Raw genomic sequence first — 21,099 nt, 5'->3', positions numbered from 1 at the left:
CCATACACATTTTCTAGTACCTCCATCAAGGTGCTACAGGTAGGAGGACTATTTTTTAAAACTGGTGGCCTGATTTAATTTTGCGTATGCTCACTATGTGAAGGCTTAAACACTGCTGATTTTCTTCAAAATAACCTTACCAATTTTAGCTCCAGTAGGCCTATCTCAGTTCAAAAGTGTCTACTGTTTATTTCCAAAGACTCCTGCTGTCTGCAAAGATTCCTGCCATCTGTGTGAAGGCTGAAAATCTGAAAGTAGGGCAGCTTGGTGAGATGCAAAAGGACTGATAAGGCCAGTTTCTTTGTGGAAACCACCGGAAAAATTCAGAGAGCAGAAATACCTGGAAAACCTTAATAAAATAAATATCAGAAGAACATAAGAAATTGGAAGGTCTTGTCTAGTCGAAAACCAAACCAAATCCTTCATGAACCAAACATCCACAAGAAACTCCACACATTACAGGACTTTTCAGCATCAGAGCAGATGCCAAGTTACAGGCAGCCTTATTAGCAACATACAACAAAAATTGCAGGACGGTTGTAGATACAAAGCTGAGCTCTGTAATAACAACTCAAAGTCATGGCAGAAATATCTGGAAGGAAGAATTCCAAGAAAGACAAAAGTTGTTTGAAAACCTCTAGGCAGACAAGTGAAGTAGTCTGAGATACAAAATATCAAAATAGAGTGAAGTAACTTCCTAAAGGCATCAACATATCTGCAGTTCTTGGTAGCAAACCAGCTCCATTATTTTACTTTACAGACACTGTAAACAAGGAAGAGGTCACCTAAGCAAAAAGAAAACTTGCAGTGCCTCATTCACTGCACAACACTTCCCTGGACGGAGGGACAAAAAAAGGTTGGTCTGGCTAAATGTCAGAGCCAGAAGACCTTATGGCTAAATTTATTGGTGTGAGTAACTTTGGGGTTAAGATGTGATGAAGAACAAAGACGGTGCATCAACTCAGATGTCTCCTCCAATACACATTTAACAAAACTGTTTACTCATTCTAGGAAGGATTTATAAACCTGAGTTAGCACGACTGCAGAAGTTCAGTTGATTTCTGAATTACCAAAAAAACCCAAATATATGCATCTGAGAATAGTTCCCAGAACTGCACAGGAAATTAAGCAGTACAGGAGTAGTTGCATCACAACTGGATGGAGGTACACAAACATGAGTTTCCAGGCACTTCATGATATTCTAGAAGGTAATAAAAATTCCCAATTAAAACAGCAAACAGAAGGCTAATGCCCATGCTACATTGAAATATCTCAATTTCTGATGGATGTATCCTCAAGTTTTCCCAACTTCAAAGAGGAGATAGCTCCTGAAGTAGGAAAAGTAGTGCGAATTGAAAGAATTTAAGCAAGGAAAATCAGGATCCTCTTGTGAATCTTATATCCCTGTTTTGGGAGAGCTCGCCTCTTTTTGCACATTATCCTACAGCAATCTAGACTGTTTTATGTGCAACCATCCCTGATGGGTCATACTCAGAAGACATGGTGGATTTTTACATGGAGAAGAAGAGATTACAAGGGTCCTCGCCCCTGATAAGTCACAGTTGTACTAATTACCAAAGAAGAATAGCCTTGCCTTTAATGGGCTCTGATTAATAAAGGTGTGATAGAAGGGATGGGTGGGCCAGTCAGGGAGAGCCTTGAGGAAGAGGATCTTGGAGAGGTAGAGGAGGCCCAAGGAAGAAGGAATGATCCAGAGAAACACAAAGAAGAACAAAACAAGGAAGAGAGTTGCTGCTGCAAAAGATCTGCTGCAAGGTCAGTCTGGGTCTGATAGAGCCTGCTGTTGGAGCCTGCAGTCATAGCTGAGCTAGGTAAAAGCCTGCAGTCAGAGGTAGCAAGGAAATACTTGCAGTCCTATTCCAGCAGGAAATAGCCAGCAGTCACTCTGTCAGAGAAGCCAACAGCAGGAGTTTGCTGTAGTCAGTCAGGATGGCTAAGCTGTAAAGAAGAATAAACCAGGACCCTTTTCAGGTTTTAAATGAGAGTCTGTGTCTTGGCTCATTTCCACCCCTAATGAGAGATCTGCTGCAACAGACTGAGCAGAAAATGCTTTGGAAAATTTAAAGAAACAAAGAAGTTGTTTTGCCTCAACAGAAGATAGCTAAGGTTGTAAGGACTGCTGAGGAAGCACTCCAGAGAGAAATTTGACCATCAGTGTGTAGAACTGGCTCAACATACATAAACAGTAACTGCTACCAATATGTTATCAGTGTAAGATGAATTTACCTGAAAGGCACCTGGCCTTGTGCTTGTGTTCTGTGATCTTGGAGACTCTTGGGTGGAAATGTCAGGTTTGAACTCCTTCAACTTCTGTAGCTGTTCTTTTTGCTCCCTGCACATGCATCATAAGAAAATGTTATCAGTCTATAGCTTAAATGAAAAATAAAATAAATCAGTGCTCATGGTGAGAACACATATTACACTAGTACCAGAGACAAAACCAAAAGAAGAAAAGGACACAGCAGGGTTTATATGGGTAATGCTGTGATTCAGAAATCCCTGTTTCACATCCTCCTAACCATGGAGGCATTTAGTGTATTAGCTGCACGCTTTTTGATCACAAGTTTCCTGAGACATGTAGTTATGCTTTTGTGCTTTGCCAGAGCCACTTCATGTGAACAGTAAAGAGAAAAGATGGATTTTGGTTTCTGTCAACACCTTCTGCAAGCAAGAAACCCCTTGGAAGCACATACCTAAGTGCTCTCAGTTACTTGCTCTGGTTCACATGGTAACAGGACTAAGGCCAACAAAGCACAAGAGATTCCAATATATTAAAACCCAAACAATGAGTCTAACTTTTGCTTCTTTGGTTTATATATCAAAATGCTATTTAATACACAACCAATACATAGTCTACAGAGCAGAGACCAGGTTCAGCTGTGAGTACTATAATCACTGGATTACAGAGTTCTAGTGAATATGATTTCCTTTCCCTTCAGTTTTTGTTAGCATTTTTAATCTAGGTTTTTCAATTGCTAATAACTCTGCATTGAAGCAGTTTTTAAATGACAACTAGGAATGGGATCCTTCTGTAGCAAGATGTAACAGAAACCACCCTAACCAGTAATGCATCAATTGAGTGTTTAGCAGAAGGGGAACTTGGCTCAAAGAAAAGAATCCTCAGTGTTTTGTAAATACAAAAGAGTAAACTGAGCACTACACTAAATCACAAATACAGAACAGGCTGCAGCTGAGACCATGCTGTTTTAAACACAATAAAAGCAAAGCCAGATGAAGGCTTTAGTTTTGGAGATGAAAGCAGTTATGTACCACACTACTGGTATAACTCTTCACCCAAAAAATCCCCATAAAAATTAATAAGTAATCTCCATAAAGTTGTTCCTACTGTTCAGACTTAAATCATCTGTCTATAAGAACCAAATGAGAAGTACCAGTGTAACTAATTTGAAGATTACCCTCATATTCTATTAAGAATCAGTATCATATTTATATTTCCCCTTTTTACTGGCTTTGAAAGATGTATATGTAACTACTTTTTACATAAAATATTTTAGTGACTATGTTTAAATTATTTAAGCCCTAATAAATTTCTCTCGTACTGATTCCCAAACTATGTTCCTTAGCCTAAGTGACTGGCTTGCAGCAAGTCACAATAAACAGCAAAACACATGCTGGGCAACTGAGGCAATGGGAAAGACAGGAAGCTGAAAATAATGTAACTCCAAACTTTCAGCAAATACTACTTTACAACATGGATTTCACAGTTAATAACACCATTGAAGTAATCTGATTGCAGTAAATTATTAAATTATTCAGAATAAAAGTTCTCCCTTTAAAAAACAATTTTTTCTTGCATTTTGGCATGCATCCAAGGCCTTCTATATGGGAGAAGTGCTCAGCAATCTTACAAATATGAAAACAAAACAGTCTGAAGAAAAGTGCAAAATATCTCTCTCATGAAATGGCTTGGGTTGGAAGGGACTTCAAAAATCATCTAGTTCCAGCCTTCCTTTCACTAGATCAGGTTGCTGAAAGCCTCATACAGCCCCATCTCTCCTATTACTAATTTCATAATAAACACTTATTAAAGCCTTAGGAATGCTAGTAGCTGCTTTCTAAAAATGCAGTCCTGATAAACTCTGGCATTCATATCTTCCTAACTGTTAGATCACTCCTTTTATGCTGATTCCCAGAACTTAAGATCAACCAAATTTGACAAAACTTTTCACCAACAATATCTGGTTTCAAATGAGGAGGTTCTGTAAAAAAACCAAACAAATGAGCAAAACCTATGTTTTAACCTATGTTTTAACTTAAAAGTGAGCAGTATAAAAAAACAGGTCTTAAGAACCACATTAATGTATGTCTTGAGGGGTAAGTACTTAAAAGCAGTTATCACTAAGCTCATCTGATACCACCAATAATACTGAAAAGCAATTATCCACAAGTTTGTTTGAAGATAACAAAAAGATTGGTCAGATGATGGGACACATCTCTCCCTGGAAAGGGACAATCACTTATTTAAGAAAAAAAGTCCATCTACAAAAACTGTGGTAAAGGTACTCCAAATAACTTCTTCCACATGAGCTCCTGCTATCATGCTGCAGGTCAAAGAAATGAAGCCATTACTTTTACTACTTTACTTATTGATTGATCCATTGATTCAAACGGATCCCACAGAACGGGATTCCTATTCAAAATCACAGAACCAGACAACTCACCGAAGCATTTTGAGCTCCTGGGCAGCCTTCAGAATTATCTCATGCTGTCTTTGGCTTAGGACCATCACTCCTCCCAAGGACTGGTCAGAGTCCAGGTTTGAATCTGCTCCCAGCATATCAGAGGAATGCGAAGGGGGGGGAAGGGATGTATCTGAGTGGTCATCCAGAGACCTCAGTCTCTCTCCATCATCTGGATACCACCTATCTGACAGGCGTTCTCTCTCCCAGTCAGTCCTTTCAGGAAGGTAGTCCTGCTTCTCCCGCCACGTGTCGTATCTCTCCGGATATTCTCGAATCCTAAGCTCGCCCCTGTCTCGGAGATCTCTGTCATAATGATCTCTGTTCCTATCGTCCCTCCACCTATCTTCACGATACCTGTCCAGAGGTGGAAGGGGTGGTAATGGTGGTAGAGGGGGGATATCCAGGTCACGATTCCCCATTTCTCTGTCATCCATATGTCTCATGTCCCAGTCTCTATCCCATTCTTTGTCTAAATCTTGATCATAAATATCTGAGGATCTTCCAGTTCTATCTAGATCTCTCTCCAGTTCCCTTTCTCTTGGCCTTTTCCAGTCATCCCACCACGAATCTCGTCTGTCGTGATCAGATGATAAAGGAGGTAGTGGTGGTAGGGGAGACAATGGAGGCAGTGAATGGTGGGATTGCAACCTGTCATCTCTGTCATACACATGTACAGAATCATCCTGATAATCAGAGTTGTGATCTCTCCAGTATTGTTCTCTTTCCCACTCATCCAACTGCTCATGCTCCAAAGATGGGTCATCTTGATTATCTAAAGGAAATTCCTCCTGCATTGTATCATCTTCATGACCCCAAGAACCCCTGAATGTTTCATCTCGATGATACGGAGGCAATTTGTCAGGGTCATCTCCTAAGTGAATGGGTTTACCCATACTGCCTGTTTCAGATCTTCCTGCTTCCCTCTCATGGCTATCTCCCCTTCTGATGGGACACCTCTCCCGGCTACCTGCCCGCCTGCCCAGGTCCCTCTCCCGGCTCCCTGCCCGCCTGATGGGGACCCTCTCCCGGCTCCCTGCCCGCCTGACGGGGACCCTCTCACGGCTCCCCGCCCGCCGCATGGGCTCCCTCTCCCGGCTCCCTGCCCGCCGCACGGGCTCTCTTTCCCGGCTAGAGGCGCGTCTCACCGGGCCTCTCTCCCGGCTTCCTGCCCGGCCCCTGTCCCAGCTGCCTGTCCGTCCAGGTGGCTCTCTGTCTCGGTTAGAGAACAGCCTCTCATGGCTATCTGACCGTCCAGCCGGCCCCCTCTCCCGGCTGCCTGACTGTCCATCTGGCATCCTCTCCCTGCTGCCTGACCGTCTATCTGGCATCCTCTCCCTGTTGTCTGCACTCCTGAATGCTCCCCTGCCACGGATGGATGGCTGCCTAGCCTGCCCTCTGCCTCTGTATACATATCCTCTACCACGGCCATCATCCATCCTGCCCATTCCCCGGCCATGGCCATCATCCATCCTGCCCATTCCCCAACCACCGTCCACCCTTCCCATTCCCCGGCCACCATCCATCCTTCCCATTCCCCGGCCACGGCTCATTCCCCAGCCACGGCCATCCCCTTGCCCTCTGCCACGGCCCCTTCCTCTGCTTCCTGGTCCCTTTCCTCTATCTTCATGCATGAATGGCCCTTTTCCTCTGCCTTCCGGTCCAGGTAGGCCCTGGGTGCTATCTGAAGCAGTCAACTGGATATCTGGTGTATCCAAATTCTCATTTCCTTCTGCAGAGGGTACTGTATTCTGGTTCTGAATAGGTGGGGTGGGTGCCTTGGACTCTTCTACTTGCTGGTTGGGATCATGTGAACTCCATGTCCACTTTTTAGGAGGGTCTGAACTAGGTTCTTTGACTTCAGGTTTGGGTGCTTCCTGTTGAGTGTCTGTCAGGTCCTCATTTGGCTCAATGGGACCTGCACTCTGTGCGTCAGGAGCAGACTCAGTTCTGCTCACAGACTGCTGATCGCCAGCCGTGTCTGTAAAAGGCTCTTTGCTTTCTGACTGTGAGTCTATCTGCGTCTGCTGCTGCTGCTGCTGTCCCAAGTGAGGCCTGGGCCCCATCCACCGTGGACCACTAGGTCGGGAACCGTGTCCATGTGATGCATTTGCTGTATAAAATTGTCCTGCTGGTCCTCGTGGGATAGAGCCCCATCTGCTTGAAGACTGTCCATCTGTATTCTGTCGGTCAAAACGTGACCTGTATCCTTCTGAGCGCTGGGAGTCAAAACGAGGTCCTCTCTGCCTTGAGCCTTCAAACTTGTCATATCCTCTTCCTCGAGGCCCGTCAAATCTACAGATGATGCAACAGAAATTTTATTCAAATGAAGATGTCGTATTAAAGTCCTATAGAATAAGTGCACACAAAATAGAGAACTCATGTCTAAAGTCAAATTGCTTAGATGTCTGGGATTCACAGTTGTACATCACCAGATGAATCAGGAAGGCCAAAGCAAGGCCATCAGCCAGAAAAGAAAGGTCATAGAAAGTGTACCCCTTGGACAAACACAACTGGCAAACTGGTAAAAATGCATGAGGAAAAGACTCAGATACTCAACAACTTTTTTGCCTTAGTCTTCACTGACAACTCTACGCCTCCTGAGTGGATGGACTGCAAAACAGGGACTAGGGGACTAGGGGTGCAAAGTCACTCCCACGACAAGAGAAGATCAGGTTCATAATGACATGAAGAACCTGAATATATGTAAGTCTATGGGACCTGATGAGATACATCCCAGAATACTTAGGGAATTTGCTACCATATTTGCCAAGCCATGATATCTAGGAATGGTGACAGTCAGTGAAGTACCTGGTGGCTGTGAGAAGGAAAACACTGCACCTATTCTAAAAGAGAGTAGAAAGAAGGACCCTGGAAACTAACCTGTGAGTCTCACCTCTGTGCCTGGGAAGACCATCCCAGAAGCTACGCCAAGGCACATGGAGGAGAGGAAGGTCATTGGAGACAACCAGCACAAATTCATCAAGGGCAAGTTCTGCCTGATCAACCCAGTGGCCTTCTATAATGGGAGTGACTAATGGATAAGGAAGGGGTATTGATGTCATCTGTCTGGACTTTTTTAAGGCCTTTTCCATGCACCCCCAAAACATCCTTCTTTCTAAATTGGAGAGAGGTGGATTTGATGGATGGGACTATTTGGTGGATGAGGAACTGACAGAATGGTGACATCTAGAGGATAGGGGACAATGGCTCAATGTCCAGATGGAGATCAGTGACAGTGACAAGTGGTGTCCCTCAGATGACTGAGCACTGTTTTTTATCTTCATCAATGACATAGACAGTGGCACTGAGTGCACCTTCAGCAAGTTTGCAGAAGACACCAAGCTGTGTGGTGTGGGTGACATGCCTGATGGACAGGATGCCATCCAGAGGTGCCTAGAAAAGGTTGAGAAGTAGGCCCATGGAACCTCATGTGGCCAAGTACAAGGTCCTGCAGCTGGGTCAGGGCAGCCCCTGGTCTCAGTATAGGCTGGGTGATGATGGGATCAAGAGCAGCCCTGCCAAGAAGGACTTGGGATTACTGTGGATGAAAAGCTGGACATGAACCAGAAATGTCTGCTCACAGCCCAGAAAGACAACCTGGGCCTATCATTGCATATCACTGAGCTCTAAACCAACACACATAAAAGACATGCACTAGCAAGTCATGAAAACACTCTGTTCAGAACTGTACATCCAACAAATCCACAGGAACTGAAACACTTTTTAAAAACTACAAGGAGGTAAAATTGATTCATTTGTATAAAGCTCATGTACACTGCTAGCAATTCACAAATTATTATTCATGATTGATCACTTTGGAAGCAAAGAGAAGGGGAATAACCATGAAGATATTACTGTAAAGTCTAGCAGAGTACACAAGGATAGAAACAATTGAGCAGAACACCACTGCCCTTTGATTCAGCAGACAGCACACCAACCCATCTTGAACTAATCAGCAGATAGAACAGATGTTGTTTTTGCACCCTGGTATCATGTATTAAAGAAAAACATTCAGAAAAACAAGATCTTGGATTAAATTATATAGCAGGTATAAAATCAGCAAAAACATATAAAATATTTACAAAAGCTTTCCTATTTTCAAAGAAGGAGCATTGTGTCTTTGTGACTAAAAAGGGGCAGCATCCTCAAGCACTTTACCAAAAAAAAAAAAAAAGCAAACTACTACTCTAGATTATGCTCAAGTGAAAGCCATCTATGTATCCTTGCTTTAAAAATATTAATACAGAGAGTATGGTGTACATACATTAAAAACAAAACCTCCACTGAAATACACACTTCCCACAACCTCAAAAAGATTTGAGAAAACGATAGATATTTCATTTCTTAATAAATCTCTGAAAATCTTGTAGCCTGGAATATGTATAGATCAACAAAAACTTTCTTACCTAGGGCCTCTAGGGCCTTCAAAACGTGCTGATCTGGGAGGATCTGGAAGCAATCCACCTGATCTCACCGGTTTATCCTGCACAACAGGCGTGTGTGTCGAAGACACTGCAGAAGTGCCTTTCAGTTCCCCACACTGCTGTTCAGATGAAATATTTACAGTTTGTTTACTAAGATGACCTTGAGATTTTCCATGGTCAGATGAGCCAAAGGATGAACCTACTTGAGAATGGTAAGGTGAATAGCTAGTTGAACTAGCTATTTTTGATGCATAGGTACCAGGGGTGGGAAGGAGAGCTGGCCTTGGCGCTTCAGTAGCTTGACTGCTTTGAGAACCGGATCCTGAAGGGACAGAGGAATTGGATAACTGAGAAACAGAAGAGAGGGGTGGGGGAGCCAGTGGAGGTGTAGTTGAAGGTAAAGCTGGAGGCATAACAGGAATGCCACCTTGACCAGTTTGGGAATATGGAATAAATGGAGGTGGCAGTGACACATTTGCAGGATATTGATTCTTCAGATTTTGGAGTGAGGTCACTTTTTCCTGCAGATGTGACTGAGTAACCTTCATCTGTTCATCCCATGCTTTCCACTGCTTCTCATACTCTTGAAGCTGGTCTTTGTGAGGGTAGGTTTGAAGCTGATGCTGCCACTGCTGGTTCATTGATCGCTCCCAATCTTTATGAAGCTGCTGGAACTGTTTTTGCTGTGCCTCATAATGTCGCAGCTGCATGTCCACTGACATTGTCTGCAATGAGATGACAAGAATAGGTTCAAAATACCTTAGATAGTCAGTTACTATCAGAGCCACGTATTCCAGTATCACTTGTACTATCACAATTTCTGATGACTTGGGTGCAAGGCTGAGGAAGAACTACACTGTAACAAAAACAAACACTAACAGTGACATGTAAAGACATTGTGAAAATTTATATATTTTATGACCATATACTATATCTATGTATAGAAGACCCCAACAGGACAGCTGAAGAAACCTATAATCTGTATAAACTGCATTATTACTGCATCCTAACAATGGCTAAAGCTCAAATCAATCTTCACATATATACATTATGTGACTATTTCTCAAGGCTTCAGTTTTTGCTATTAACCTGCTCAGAACTCCCTCAGCTGTCTGCCATTATTTTTCTCTAAGCCTCTGCCAGATCTTATTTGCACAAATGAAGCTTCTTCAAATTCTGTCTTTCATTATGTGAAGATATCAGGCTTGATTTTGCCTGAGATTTTTAAGATTTACCCAAAGAGATTAAAAAAAAAAAAAAACGAACGCAGACAGCCCAACCTACAAAGAAATGTTTAATGTATGAACTCCACCAACCCAATAAGAGTTGACTCAACCCTCTAATACAATAATCAACTTCTACTTAAAAGCTTAAAGGTCACAATATTGGTTTCAACTGATTACTCGAGTTAAAAATAATGTGAGATACTGATTCTTAAAACTACATTTCCTGTCTATTTTTGTCATCTACATTTATAATTGTACATATTTATTTTTGTAAAAAAGAGCAGCTTCCAAATTACTCTGCAATCATCTGTTTACATGACTTTTCTGAATTGTTTCTTCAGTGGCAAAACACTCAAAGCTGAGTAAATTCAATATTGTGTTCAGCTTTGCTCCTGTATCACCTAGGTACATCCAGAAAAATCTCACAAGAAGTGTAAAATATTGTATTTCTCATCCTACTGAAGCGTTATCACCATCTGCCAATGTTTTTTTCATTCGGAAGTTGTGACAGTAGGGAAAATGGATATAAACTTCTACCCAAGCAGAAAAAGTAGCCAGACAAATGAGCCAACCATTACAAATTACTCAACTACGCATTTTTCAGCAGACTGTGAGTGCTGGGTCACCCAGGATGTATATCAAACCACCTCCTTAGTGTCTCACCTCTAAGTGTGGAGGCTGTTGCATGATCTGTTGATACTGCTGTACTATCTGCTGCAGCTGAGCGTGCTTCTGCATTATTCTCTGATATTGGAACCCAACCCGCTGATGGGGGTGCTGCTGCCATTGAGCTGCTGCTGCTTGCAATTGCTGCAATCTCAAATCCTCCTCAGGGTCATCAGGAGGTTCAATATTGAGCTATAGAAAAAGGTAAATACTATAAACAAAGGAAAGTTGCATCTGTCAGAAAAGAATACACTTGGTCACTACACATCTTACAGGAACTTTCTCACTGTTCCTACTTTATCACTCTATTTCAGCCACCCACAGCTCTTGGAAGGCTGATTTTTACCCCACCTTTTCTAGGTGTGAACACATATTTTCTTAATGTGAACAGTCTAATCTAAAAGTTAGGCTGATGGCAATTAAGTTATTCATACATAAAGAAACTACCTACAGGAAAGAGCTTAATGAAAATCTGTTATCTGCCACTCACAGTAAATGTAATGAGAAACAGGTTTCTCACAATGAGGTAAAGTAACTCCAAGTGCATTATTTCTGCCACTTTGTAGGAATCTGCATGCTCTAAGTTAAAGTGGAGCACATACTGTTCAAACATCAATCATGACCTCCATCTATTATACAGTAACTGTTACTGAGCATGCTGATTAAAAAACCTCTGTGCAAAATTTTCGGCTTTCAGACCAATTCTAACACACAGAGAGAAGGGGAGCCAGAATTCACCAAGTGCCAGAGAGAGATTAAGAAATAGTGTCTTAAACACAGCATTCCTCAAGAACTGAGTACCTACCTGGTTTTGCACTTCAATATCATGAGGTGTTCTCACAGACAACGCTGTGGATGGTGCGGGGGACTCAGCTCACACTTGTTTGGTGCACGTGTGGGTGAATATGTAATTTTATACACAAGAAGTGTATTTTCTAATTGTTGCAGCTTTAGCAAATGTTTTTTTTTAAGACTGCTTCACAACATTTAGTTGTTACAAAGTATACAAGAGAATTTGATGGCATGAATTTTCCTGGGGTTTTGGCTCACCTAGGACACAAATGGAGTGGCATCACTTTACAAAGCCTACCTGAGGTTCAGTGGATGTAAGAGAAGACTCCTCTTCTTTGGATGCTGGAGGCAGGGATTCATTAAGAGCAGGAGGTTCAGACTGTTGATTTGAAGCACTCATTTTCTCTTCTTCAGACTTTGCTCTCTGCTCATCCTTCACTACTGGGCTTTTCATCTGCTGCTGTCCCTGAGCATGGGCCTTTGCCCTTTGCTGCAGGCTAAGCAGGTGCTGCTGGTACCAGTATTGCTGCTGTTCCTGTAACAGATGCACATTTTCTAAGTTTCACAAGAAAAACAATAGAAAATCATTAATGACAGCCATTAGAATCATACTGTAGAAAAGTTTTTAAAACTGTTTTGAGGAAAAACTCACTTCTTCAGGAACAGTATTGCAATGGATGTCAGAAAATTAAATCAAAATTCATAAACCATTATGTGATGCACAGAACCCACAATAGAATTTATTTTTTACCCCAACAAGCTTACTATTCTCTAACTATAGCAAACAATTCTAACAAAAATCTGGAGCACAGGCAATAATAAGCAAAATTACTACGGACATGCTATAAGTACCATGTTTATTGGTTTTAGAGCTTTTTATAACTAAGAACTACAGTAAAGAGAAAAAGAAGGAAATGTACAGAAGAGATTAAGAGGATGAACAGGGAACACAGATATCAAGTAGACTGAAAATAGCAGCTGAGAAATTGTGGTGAAGATGTTTGAACAAAGCTATGGAAAGAAAAAGAAGAATCAGAATCAGTATATAGTGAAGATTATGTATAATCTGAATTCTCATTAATTCTGACTCATTCAACAGCTGAAGAGGGAAGTGGATATGGTTCCAACCCCAAAAAAATGATCCATTTAAGAAATAATAAGCTTTCAGTCTTAAATATTTCAGGGTAGAATTAAGAGTACTCAAGGCAGATGACAGAAGCTTCAAATAGTAAGCTGCCACTAACATAAAGAACAAAAGACTAGAGATAAGTATCTCAACACTTAAGCAGTAGTGTCTTAAAGAGGCATGAATAAGAACCAACAGTTCTGTATCTCTTCCAATATGAGAAATATCAGTCATCAAATTAATAGAAAGACATCTGTGGGAGGTTACTCTTCACCTGACATGGTCTTGTGCCACCAGAGTCCCTACGAGAGATCTCTCCAAGGGCTAAAATTTTGTGGATTCAAGTCATAGCTCAGAAAAATCTACATATTTTGAAAATAAATACACCATTTACAGCTAAGGCAGCTCCTGTATCCTAGGAAAGTATTACTATACCCTTGATTTTTAAGTTGTTCTCTTAACATCTGCTTTTAGTCACCATCAAAGACAGAACGATAAAGTACTCTAATTTTTGGTCTAACCTAGTGCAACCATTCTTGTGCTCTCAATTTCATTACCTCTGAGAATCTGTGACTGATCTCTATCCTTTATACCTTCTGTTCTTCCTTTCCACCCAAGCATGCACAGTTAAGAAAAAAAACCTATATAAAGCCCAGTCAGAAAAGAATCCAAAAGATGCAGGCATTTCAAAATAAAAGTGTGACAACATCAAAGCAGCAAGTGCTGTCTGATGAGATTTCTCAAAAGTGAATCACTCTGCCCATCTTAAACAGGTTTAGAAGAAGAGTAACTTTCTGCTAGAAACTTACCTCATGCTCAGATCAGAAATGATATTTTCTCTTGGTAGGAAACACAAATATGGAGCTGTATTTTTAAAAAAATACTTCTGTAACTTGGAAATGAGGTCAATGAAATGAGAGACTATGCTTCACAGACTTTAAATTGATCATGCAATTATTCCTGCCATGAATCTTTTTAACAAGAATATGTCTCAGAAGAGTCCCATGGTTTTGGGTGGAAGATATGCATTCACACTGCAGCAGAGACTGTCAGAAACATTCAACAACATGCTGAAATAAGTGCAGCTCAAGGGAGGAGCATACTTTCCCAGGTATACAAAGCCTGATTCAATTATCCATCTCAAAAGGCACTCACTATAAGGTGATTTGTCATCATGGTGCTAGATGCTATGATGGGTGAGCACATGTTCTACTGCCACAAAATTGTTGTCTCCATAGATCCATCTTGTTTCCTCCTCGTTCCACCAACTGGACATAGGGCTAGAACTCATAACATGACATGGGCTTTCCAGAGCTATGGTAATATAACTATCTATTATTTTCAGCAGATGAGTCTGTGACAGCTATTACTGTGCTATCTGGAAAGTATAAGAAAAGCAGAAAGGTAGATCTTTACAGCTTAGTTGTAATAGAACAGAAGTGCTAGTGTAGAAAATTTTTCATTGATGAAGAATTCAGTTATTGAGTGCTCACGACCTCACAATGACTTGTCATTCAACTGGACCTGTCATCTTTCAAGTCCAATTATAATCCTTTAGCCCAAGGAAAACACGAGCATCAACAGAGGCCTTTTCCCATCTCTGGCTGACCAAGAGACAATGCCTGTTGCATTTTACAGGAACATGAAACCAGCACTATCAGCTCCTGGCCACAGGACATAGCACCAAATACATTAATGTGAAGTCCACACCAAAGGACTACTCCAAAGCTAATACAGGTGACCCTAGGCCATAACATGATACCTGTTTTGGGGGACACTATGTCCTTTCCAGGTGAAAACTGCAAAAGAATGGTTTAGCACCCTCTACAAAACAAAGGGGATGTTTAAAGAGAGCAGCAGTCTGTTAAATGGTGAGGTGGTAAAGCTGAGGTAGCTTTAACAGATGTAGATAAATGCATATTTATGGGTACAGATGTACCCATGCATCCTTGGAGTAGGAAGAGCATTGCCAGCAGGTTGAGGGAGGTGATCCTGCTCCTCTGCTCAGCCCTAGTGAGGCCACAGCTGGAGAGCTGTGTCCAGTTCTGGGCTCCTCAACACAAGAAGACTTGGAGCTCCTGGAAGAAGTCCAGTGGAGGGCAATGAAGATGCCAAGAGAGCGGAGCATCTCTCTCTAATAAGAACAGGCTGAGGGAGCTGGGACCGTTGAGCCATGAGAAGACAACTGAGAGGGGACCTTGTCAATGTACAGAAGTATCTGAAGGGAGGGTGCCTAGAGGAAGGATCCAGACTCTTGGTGGTACCAAGGAACAAGGAAAGGGGCAATGGGCAGAAACTGATGCAGAGGAAGTTCCACCTGAATACGAGAAAGAACTTTTTTACATGCAGGTGACTGAGCACTGTAGCACATTGCCCTGAGAGACTGTGGAGTCTCTCACTGAAGATATTCAAGAAATGTTTGGAATACACAACCCTTTGCCATGTGCTCTGGGATGAACCTCCTTGGGCAGGGAGTTGAACCAGACGACCCCTGTGCTCCCTTCCAACCTTACCCAGTCTGTGATGTGGTAAACAAATAACAGCACACATTACCCAAGTATCAGATGGAACATTAAGGAAATACCACAGTTATTTTAACCAGATTTGACAAGAATCCAGCAATTTAATCCAACTCTATACCCATGGAAGAAACTACACTAAGCTCACGATACTGTCAAGGCAAAGAACAGTATCTTAGACTGGAAAGGAAAATAATAAAACACCAACTCATGGCAAATTGTGTAACATCTTCTGAGTTAAGAGAAAAACACTGATATATTTGTCTGCAGCCAGTGTTACTGTGGGATAAGGAACAGAAATAATTGCTTTCAATTGCCAGTTTAAACAACAGCTTAATAGGATACTCCAAATGACAAATTACAGTTCCTTCACGTGGCTTTTCAGAATACTAAAAGGCATGAAAGCCTTAGCTTTTCCTATTCCTTATAGTGTAAAAACTTGTTACTCCAAATCCTGTCTCATTTTACAGCCTAAGACAGCCAAAGTTGTATCAGTCTTTTATAACAAAGTTATGACTAGGAAAACATATTCCTTTTGAATTAACACTGAACTTGAATGAGAGCAAGCAAGCTACTCAAGATAGAAGCTGTTTGTATAAACACTCATAAACCAGACAACATAAATTTCAGCAGTATTCTGCTGCTTCCATGTGTGCACACAATAAAGCATTATTTGCAACTCTTCTGGAGATATTTTATCAATATTTTATCATTGAGCTCAATAATTTAAAAAGTCAACAAGCTGACTCAATACCAAATAAACACCACTTTCTACACATGACTTTTTGAGGTTTTGTCATTAAAAAATTAAATCTTGTTGTTATCACTGTAAAAGATCAATTAGTTTGCCAGGCAGTAATTAGTTATATGGTACAAATGTAAAAATGGCATATCCCAGCAATCAGCAAATTCAAAGTGCCAGTGACTTCAATATGACACAGTAGGACTTTTGCAAACCTAGCTTTAAATAGATTTAAATTACGGAATTTCGAAGAATGCAGCTCAATTTTGTTCTTGCAGGTGGATGCCAATAAAATAATTCTAAACCCATGCAAAAAACCCAGATTCACCCCAGTGAATCTGCCTGACGATGTGTACAGCTGAGGGCCTCCCAACACTCGTGCCTTGCTGTGCATGCTGAACTTCAAGCTTGGATTGTCCCTGACAGTGCAGATGAACGGTCCCATCAAGCTCACTGGAACTGGTCTCATTTAGGAAGTGAAGCACACAAACATTTTGCAGCATTTTGGCCCTAGTGTACACATCAAAATCACACAGCTATAACATTTTTCACTTCAAGGCATTTCAGAGCATTTCCCTCCAATGCCCTATGCAATTTTGTACTGGAAGATCAAGCACGTGTAGCACAAAATGCGGATTAAGTGTAAGTAGAGGACAAGTACGTACTGCAACAGAAACATTTTTGCAGCTTTAACTGTGTGTGATAAGACTAAAACAGTCACCATTCTACACTGATCAGGCAGATAACTGCAACTCAACACCTTCAAAAAACTGTAATAAAGAAATCACTGAAGACAAGTGACATCCTGCAATGTGCAACAGGGAAACCGACTGCTGCATCTCACAAGTGGCCAGACAAAGCCAGCAGGGGTTAGGGGCGGGTCACACACAGTCTGTACTTTGGAATACATTCTCCAGAGACCAAAGCGCGCTCAAGAAAATTAAAGCCAACCAGGATTTACATTTTTCCCTAAACAATTTTTCTCGGGAAATGACAATTTGTTACATCCCTACCAACCTATCAACACCACTGGACAAATCAGCCTTTATGAAGGTTTCTCTGAGCTGTGCCATTGCCACACTTCCACGGATTGCGACCAAATCCTTTCAATATTATGCAAATACGGTGTGTTTATCAACTGCCCTTACTCGGGGACCTTTGCAACACTCAGTACCCAGCGGCTCCTCGCCACCGCTGCCCTGGCGAGTCCCCGCTGCCAGCCGGGCGGCCTTACCTGGGGAGTCATGGTGGAGGGGTCCGGCTGCTCCGCGCCCCCGCCCTCCTTGGCGGCACCTGGCGCTGCCTCCGGCGGGGCAGCGGCGGGCGGGGGCAGGGACGTCTGGGGCGGGGGGAAATGAGCCTGCGATGGCTTCACCGGGGGAGGGACGGAGGGGGCCAGGGCGGGCTGGGAAGGAGAGGCCTGGGAGGAGAGCAGGTAGGGCTGGGCATGTGCCATGTAGCCCTGGGCAGGAGGCGGCAGGTAGGGCTGGGAGGCGGTGGCCGTCGGGGGCTCCAGGTAGGAGGGCGGGGGCTCAGAGAAGGAGGGGGGCGGCTGGGAGGGCTGCGCCCGGGGCAGGTAGGGCTGGAGCGGCGGGGACTGCGCGGGGGGCGGCTGGGCGGGGGGCAGGTAAGGCTCGCTCTGGGGCGGCGGCAGGTAGGGCTGGGCGGGGGGCAGGTAGGGCTGGGCGCCGGGCTGCGGGGACTGCGGCGGCGAGGACAGCTCCATGTCCATGGGCACCGGCTCGGCGGGCACCGGCTCGCCCCAGTCGCCGCGCCCGCCCGGCGGCTCCTGCCCGTCGCGGTCCCGGGCCGCGGGGGGCGGCTTGCGCGGCGGCGGCTCACGGTGGCCGTACTGCTTCTGGTAGCTGCGGACCGGCGGCGGCACCGGCGGCACCGGCGGCTGCTGCTGCCAGTCGGTGAAGGAGCCGGGCAGCGGCGGCGGCGGCAGCCCCGGCGGGGGCGGGCCCGGCGGCGGCGGGGGACCCAAGAGTACGGACTGCAGCTGCTTCTGGTGCATCTGCTGGAGCTGCTGCAGCTGGGCCAGGTGCTGCTCCTGCAGGCTCAGGAACCCCGAGGAACCGGCGGGCGGCGGCGCGGCGGCGGGGGGCGCGGGCCCCGGTGGCGGGTAGCTGGGGAGCGGCATCGGCGGAACGGCGGGAGGCGGCACGCTGGGGGGAGGGATGGGCAGCGGCGGGGGCGGGATGGAGGTGGGGGGCGGCGGGTAGTGCCCGGCCGCCCCGTACAAGCCCCAGGCCGGGTACATGGCGGAGCGCGGAGCGGACACAGGCCGCGGCGGCGGGCGGCGCACGGCGCCTGCGCGGGGAGGCCCCACCCCCGCCGGGCAGTCGAGCGTGAGCGCCGCGCCAGAGCGCCCCGCTGGGCGGGTGGCAGCGCCGCCTGGCGGACAGCTGCCTGCAGCGCGGGTGAGGCGAGCCCGGAGCGACAGACAGACAGACAGATCGCGCCCGCCCCGTTCCCCGGGGCAGGAGGCGGGACGGAGCTGGCCACACACGGGAGCCGCTGCGGGCCCGGCGCCGGGGCTTCCGATGTGTGTAGGGTGCCGCCGGGCGCTCCGCAAGCTAGGCTGTGTATAGCGGGCCCGGCGCTCCCGAGGGCCGTGGTGTCCCTGGGGCGGCGGCATCGGTGCCCTCGGTTACCCGCGCTGAAGCACGATTTAAACGTACAAATACATTCTGCAGGCACTTAGCAATGGCTATGGCAAGTGCTGAACGCCTGTGGCAGGGCAGAGGTGTGTGTGTGTGAATTCCAGTAGCTCGGCAGTGGAGCCTGGCAACTCCGGGTCCGCAGCACAGCACCCCGGCGGCGCCCCCGCTCCGTGTCCTCTGCAAGCACAGGAACCCTGAGCAATTTTTGTTATGTTCAGTCTCTAGTTCATATCTGCTGAATTAAGGATCCCTGGCCAGTGGAGAAAGGCGTGGAAGAAAGGTCCTAAGACTTTTCAGTCAGGAGAAATATCAAGAAAATCACATTGTTAGGTAGAGAAAAAGCTTTATCCTCACTGGTGGAAAAGCTAAACTTTATGTTCATTTGTTGTTAAATTTCAGGAAATCCACAGAGGAGATACACCATGAATCTGCAAGAAAATATTTTACTAAATTCAACTGAGATGCAAAACTTTAAGAAAACTATCTTAATACTTCTAGAACTGCCTTTTCTATTCTTTAGTATCCCTTCTAATCACTTTTAGAGGTGATTATTGATCCTTTTCTGTTTAGGATGGTCTGTTTAGATTTCTCTTGCGGTGAATATCACTTTCAGATAGCATTTGTATTTTTAGCATCTACTGTTCATGATATACCTATACTTAGCATTTATATACCTGAGTTCTATGGGCCAGTTTACTCACTAAGCTTTTGAAACCCTGTCCTTCCAATATAGGGAATTTCTGTTGCAAACATCCTTTAATTTATCTTCCTGATCTCTTCACTCTACATGAGTTCTCTTGTGATCAGCTTACTAACAGTTATTTCCTGCAGGCAGGTCTCTCCTACTATTTTTGCTGTTTGTTGTAGTTACTCAATATTGTCTAGAGACTTGTTACTTCCCTTATGAGGGAATATGTGTACCTAAACACTTCAGGCCAATTGCTTTCCAGCCTACATTGTGGAAGCCAAAATGTAACATCCAAATAACGTGACAGATGCTTTTTCAATATTCAAATTGGTTTATGCTGCAGTATGGTTGACTCCCACTAGACAAGATAAACTACTTTACCCAATCTACCAAAAAAGCAACCCTCTTAAGTTCACATTATGCCCTCTGATTCTTCCATTCAGAATATGTTATTTTTATTATTTTATTCTGTCCAGTCTGCAACATTAATGGGTGTCATCATGTTGGTTTGGGTTAATTTTTTTTAAATAGCTCATGTTCCTCCTGCTTCTAAACACTATTATACCACATTTAGTTACCCCTTAATTAACCAGTGTCATATCTTGGATCAGCAGCTTAAATTTCTTCACCTGGTAAGGCTGTAGTAATCTTAAACCTGGTGGCTCCAGAAAGGAGTAGAAATTATTTTCTACCATTCTTTGCATATATTCAGATTTTCTTTATGTGGCGCTCCTGTATGTTCTCTGTCTTCTGAAGCTATGGAAACTGGCTACAGCAGGAGACAGGATGTTAGCAGGGAGGAATTCTCTAATTACACTGCAAGCATCTGATATCTAACTCCTGTGAGGTTTAAACCAACTGCCAGAGTTGAGTCAGGAAGAAATTTCTCTTCTGGTTTGGACTGACAGAGTTCTCCATTTGTGGGAACATCAAAATATTCTAGTTTACCAAAGTCTTTCCTGTGACAATGATCTTTCCTCTTGTGACACACTGTAAATTGGATCAGACGCTGGGATGCCACTGTGTGTGTGGAGTAAACATTTTCCTCTGAACCTGTTTGGTACACATGTTGTCTGGCATTGCAGGAGAAGTACCTGATCATTCAGGTGGTCCTCTCCTGTCTTATTTATCTTCTGACCAGGCTCTTTGAGTTAATAGCCAAGTTTTTTGTCTTACCAATTATACTCAATTAATGAAAATTTCCTAATGGGTGTGCTCATTGCCCATACTTTCTTCTTCTGCTCGTCCTCCAACCCTCCTAACAGATCTTTAGCAATTGCCTTACACCTATTCCAGATTCCTCCTCCTTTTACTAAAACAAGGCAGAGTAAAAGGAATAAAAGATTTCACTAAATGAGCACATTTAGTTTGATGCCTACCCACCGTTTGTGCTAAAGACATATATTTTCATGAAGTCCCTGCAAAAGGCATTCTGCTGGCAGGTATATGTTCCCCAAATTCATCAGGCTGCTATGCCTTTGACCTCTTCTGTGCCGAAAAGACTGTTTTCAAATGTTACCCTAAGT

At 44.0% G+C, this 21,099-nt stretch overlaps 1 protein-coding gene across 5 annotated transcripts in view; it reads right to left on the bottom strand.

Moving 5' to 3' along the window:
• The window catches only part of YLPM1 (YLP motif containing 1), a 39,511-nt gene extending 21,029 nt beyond the window's left edge, over positions 1-18,482 (bottom strand). For all 5 annotated transcript variants that reach the window (XR_008482985.1, XM_054275173.1, XM_054275174.1 and 2 more), the window contains exons 1-6: positions 17,454-18,482; positions 12,131-12,367; positions 11,038-11,232; positions 9,131-9,873; positions 4,704-7,016; positions 2,248-2,353 (exon numbers count right to left, since the gene is read on the bottom strand). Coding sequence is in view for 4 of the 5 variants with exons in the window: in XM_054275173.1 (XP_054131148.1) it covers positions 2,248-2,353; positions 4,704-7,016; positions 9,131-9,873; positions 11,038-11,232; positions 12,131-12,367; positions 17,454-18,482 (4,623 nt within the window). In the remaining variant the exon portion in view is untranslated. The remainder of the gene's footprint in view (positions 1-2,247; positions 2,354-4,703; positions 7,017-9,130; positions 9,874-11,037; positions 11,233-12,130; positions 12,368-17,453) is intronic.
• Between the last annotated feature and the right edge of the window lie 2,617 nt (positions 18,483-21,099).

Source organism: Melozone crissalis, unplaced genomic scaffold, assembly GCF_028551555.1.
Source record: "Melozone crissalis strain CALT ecotype California unplaced genomic scaffold, PUWL_Pcris_2 ptg000018l_1, whole genome shotgun sequence".
Taxonomy (NCBI): domain Eukaryota; kingdom Metazoa; phylum Chordata; class Aves; order Passeriformes; family Passerellidae; genus Melozone; species Melozone crissalis.
This window is presented reverse-complemented; position numbering and strand designations above follow the sequence as displayed.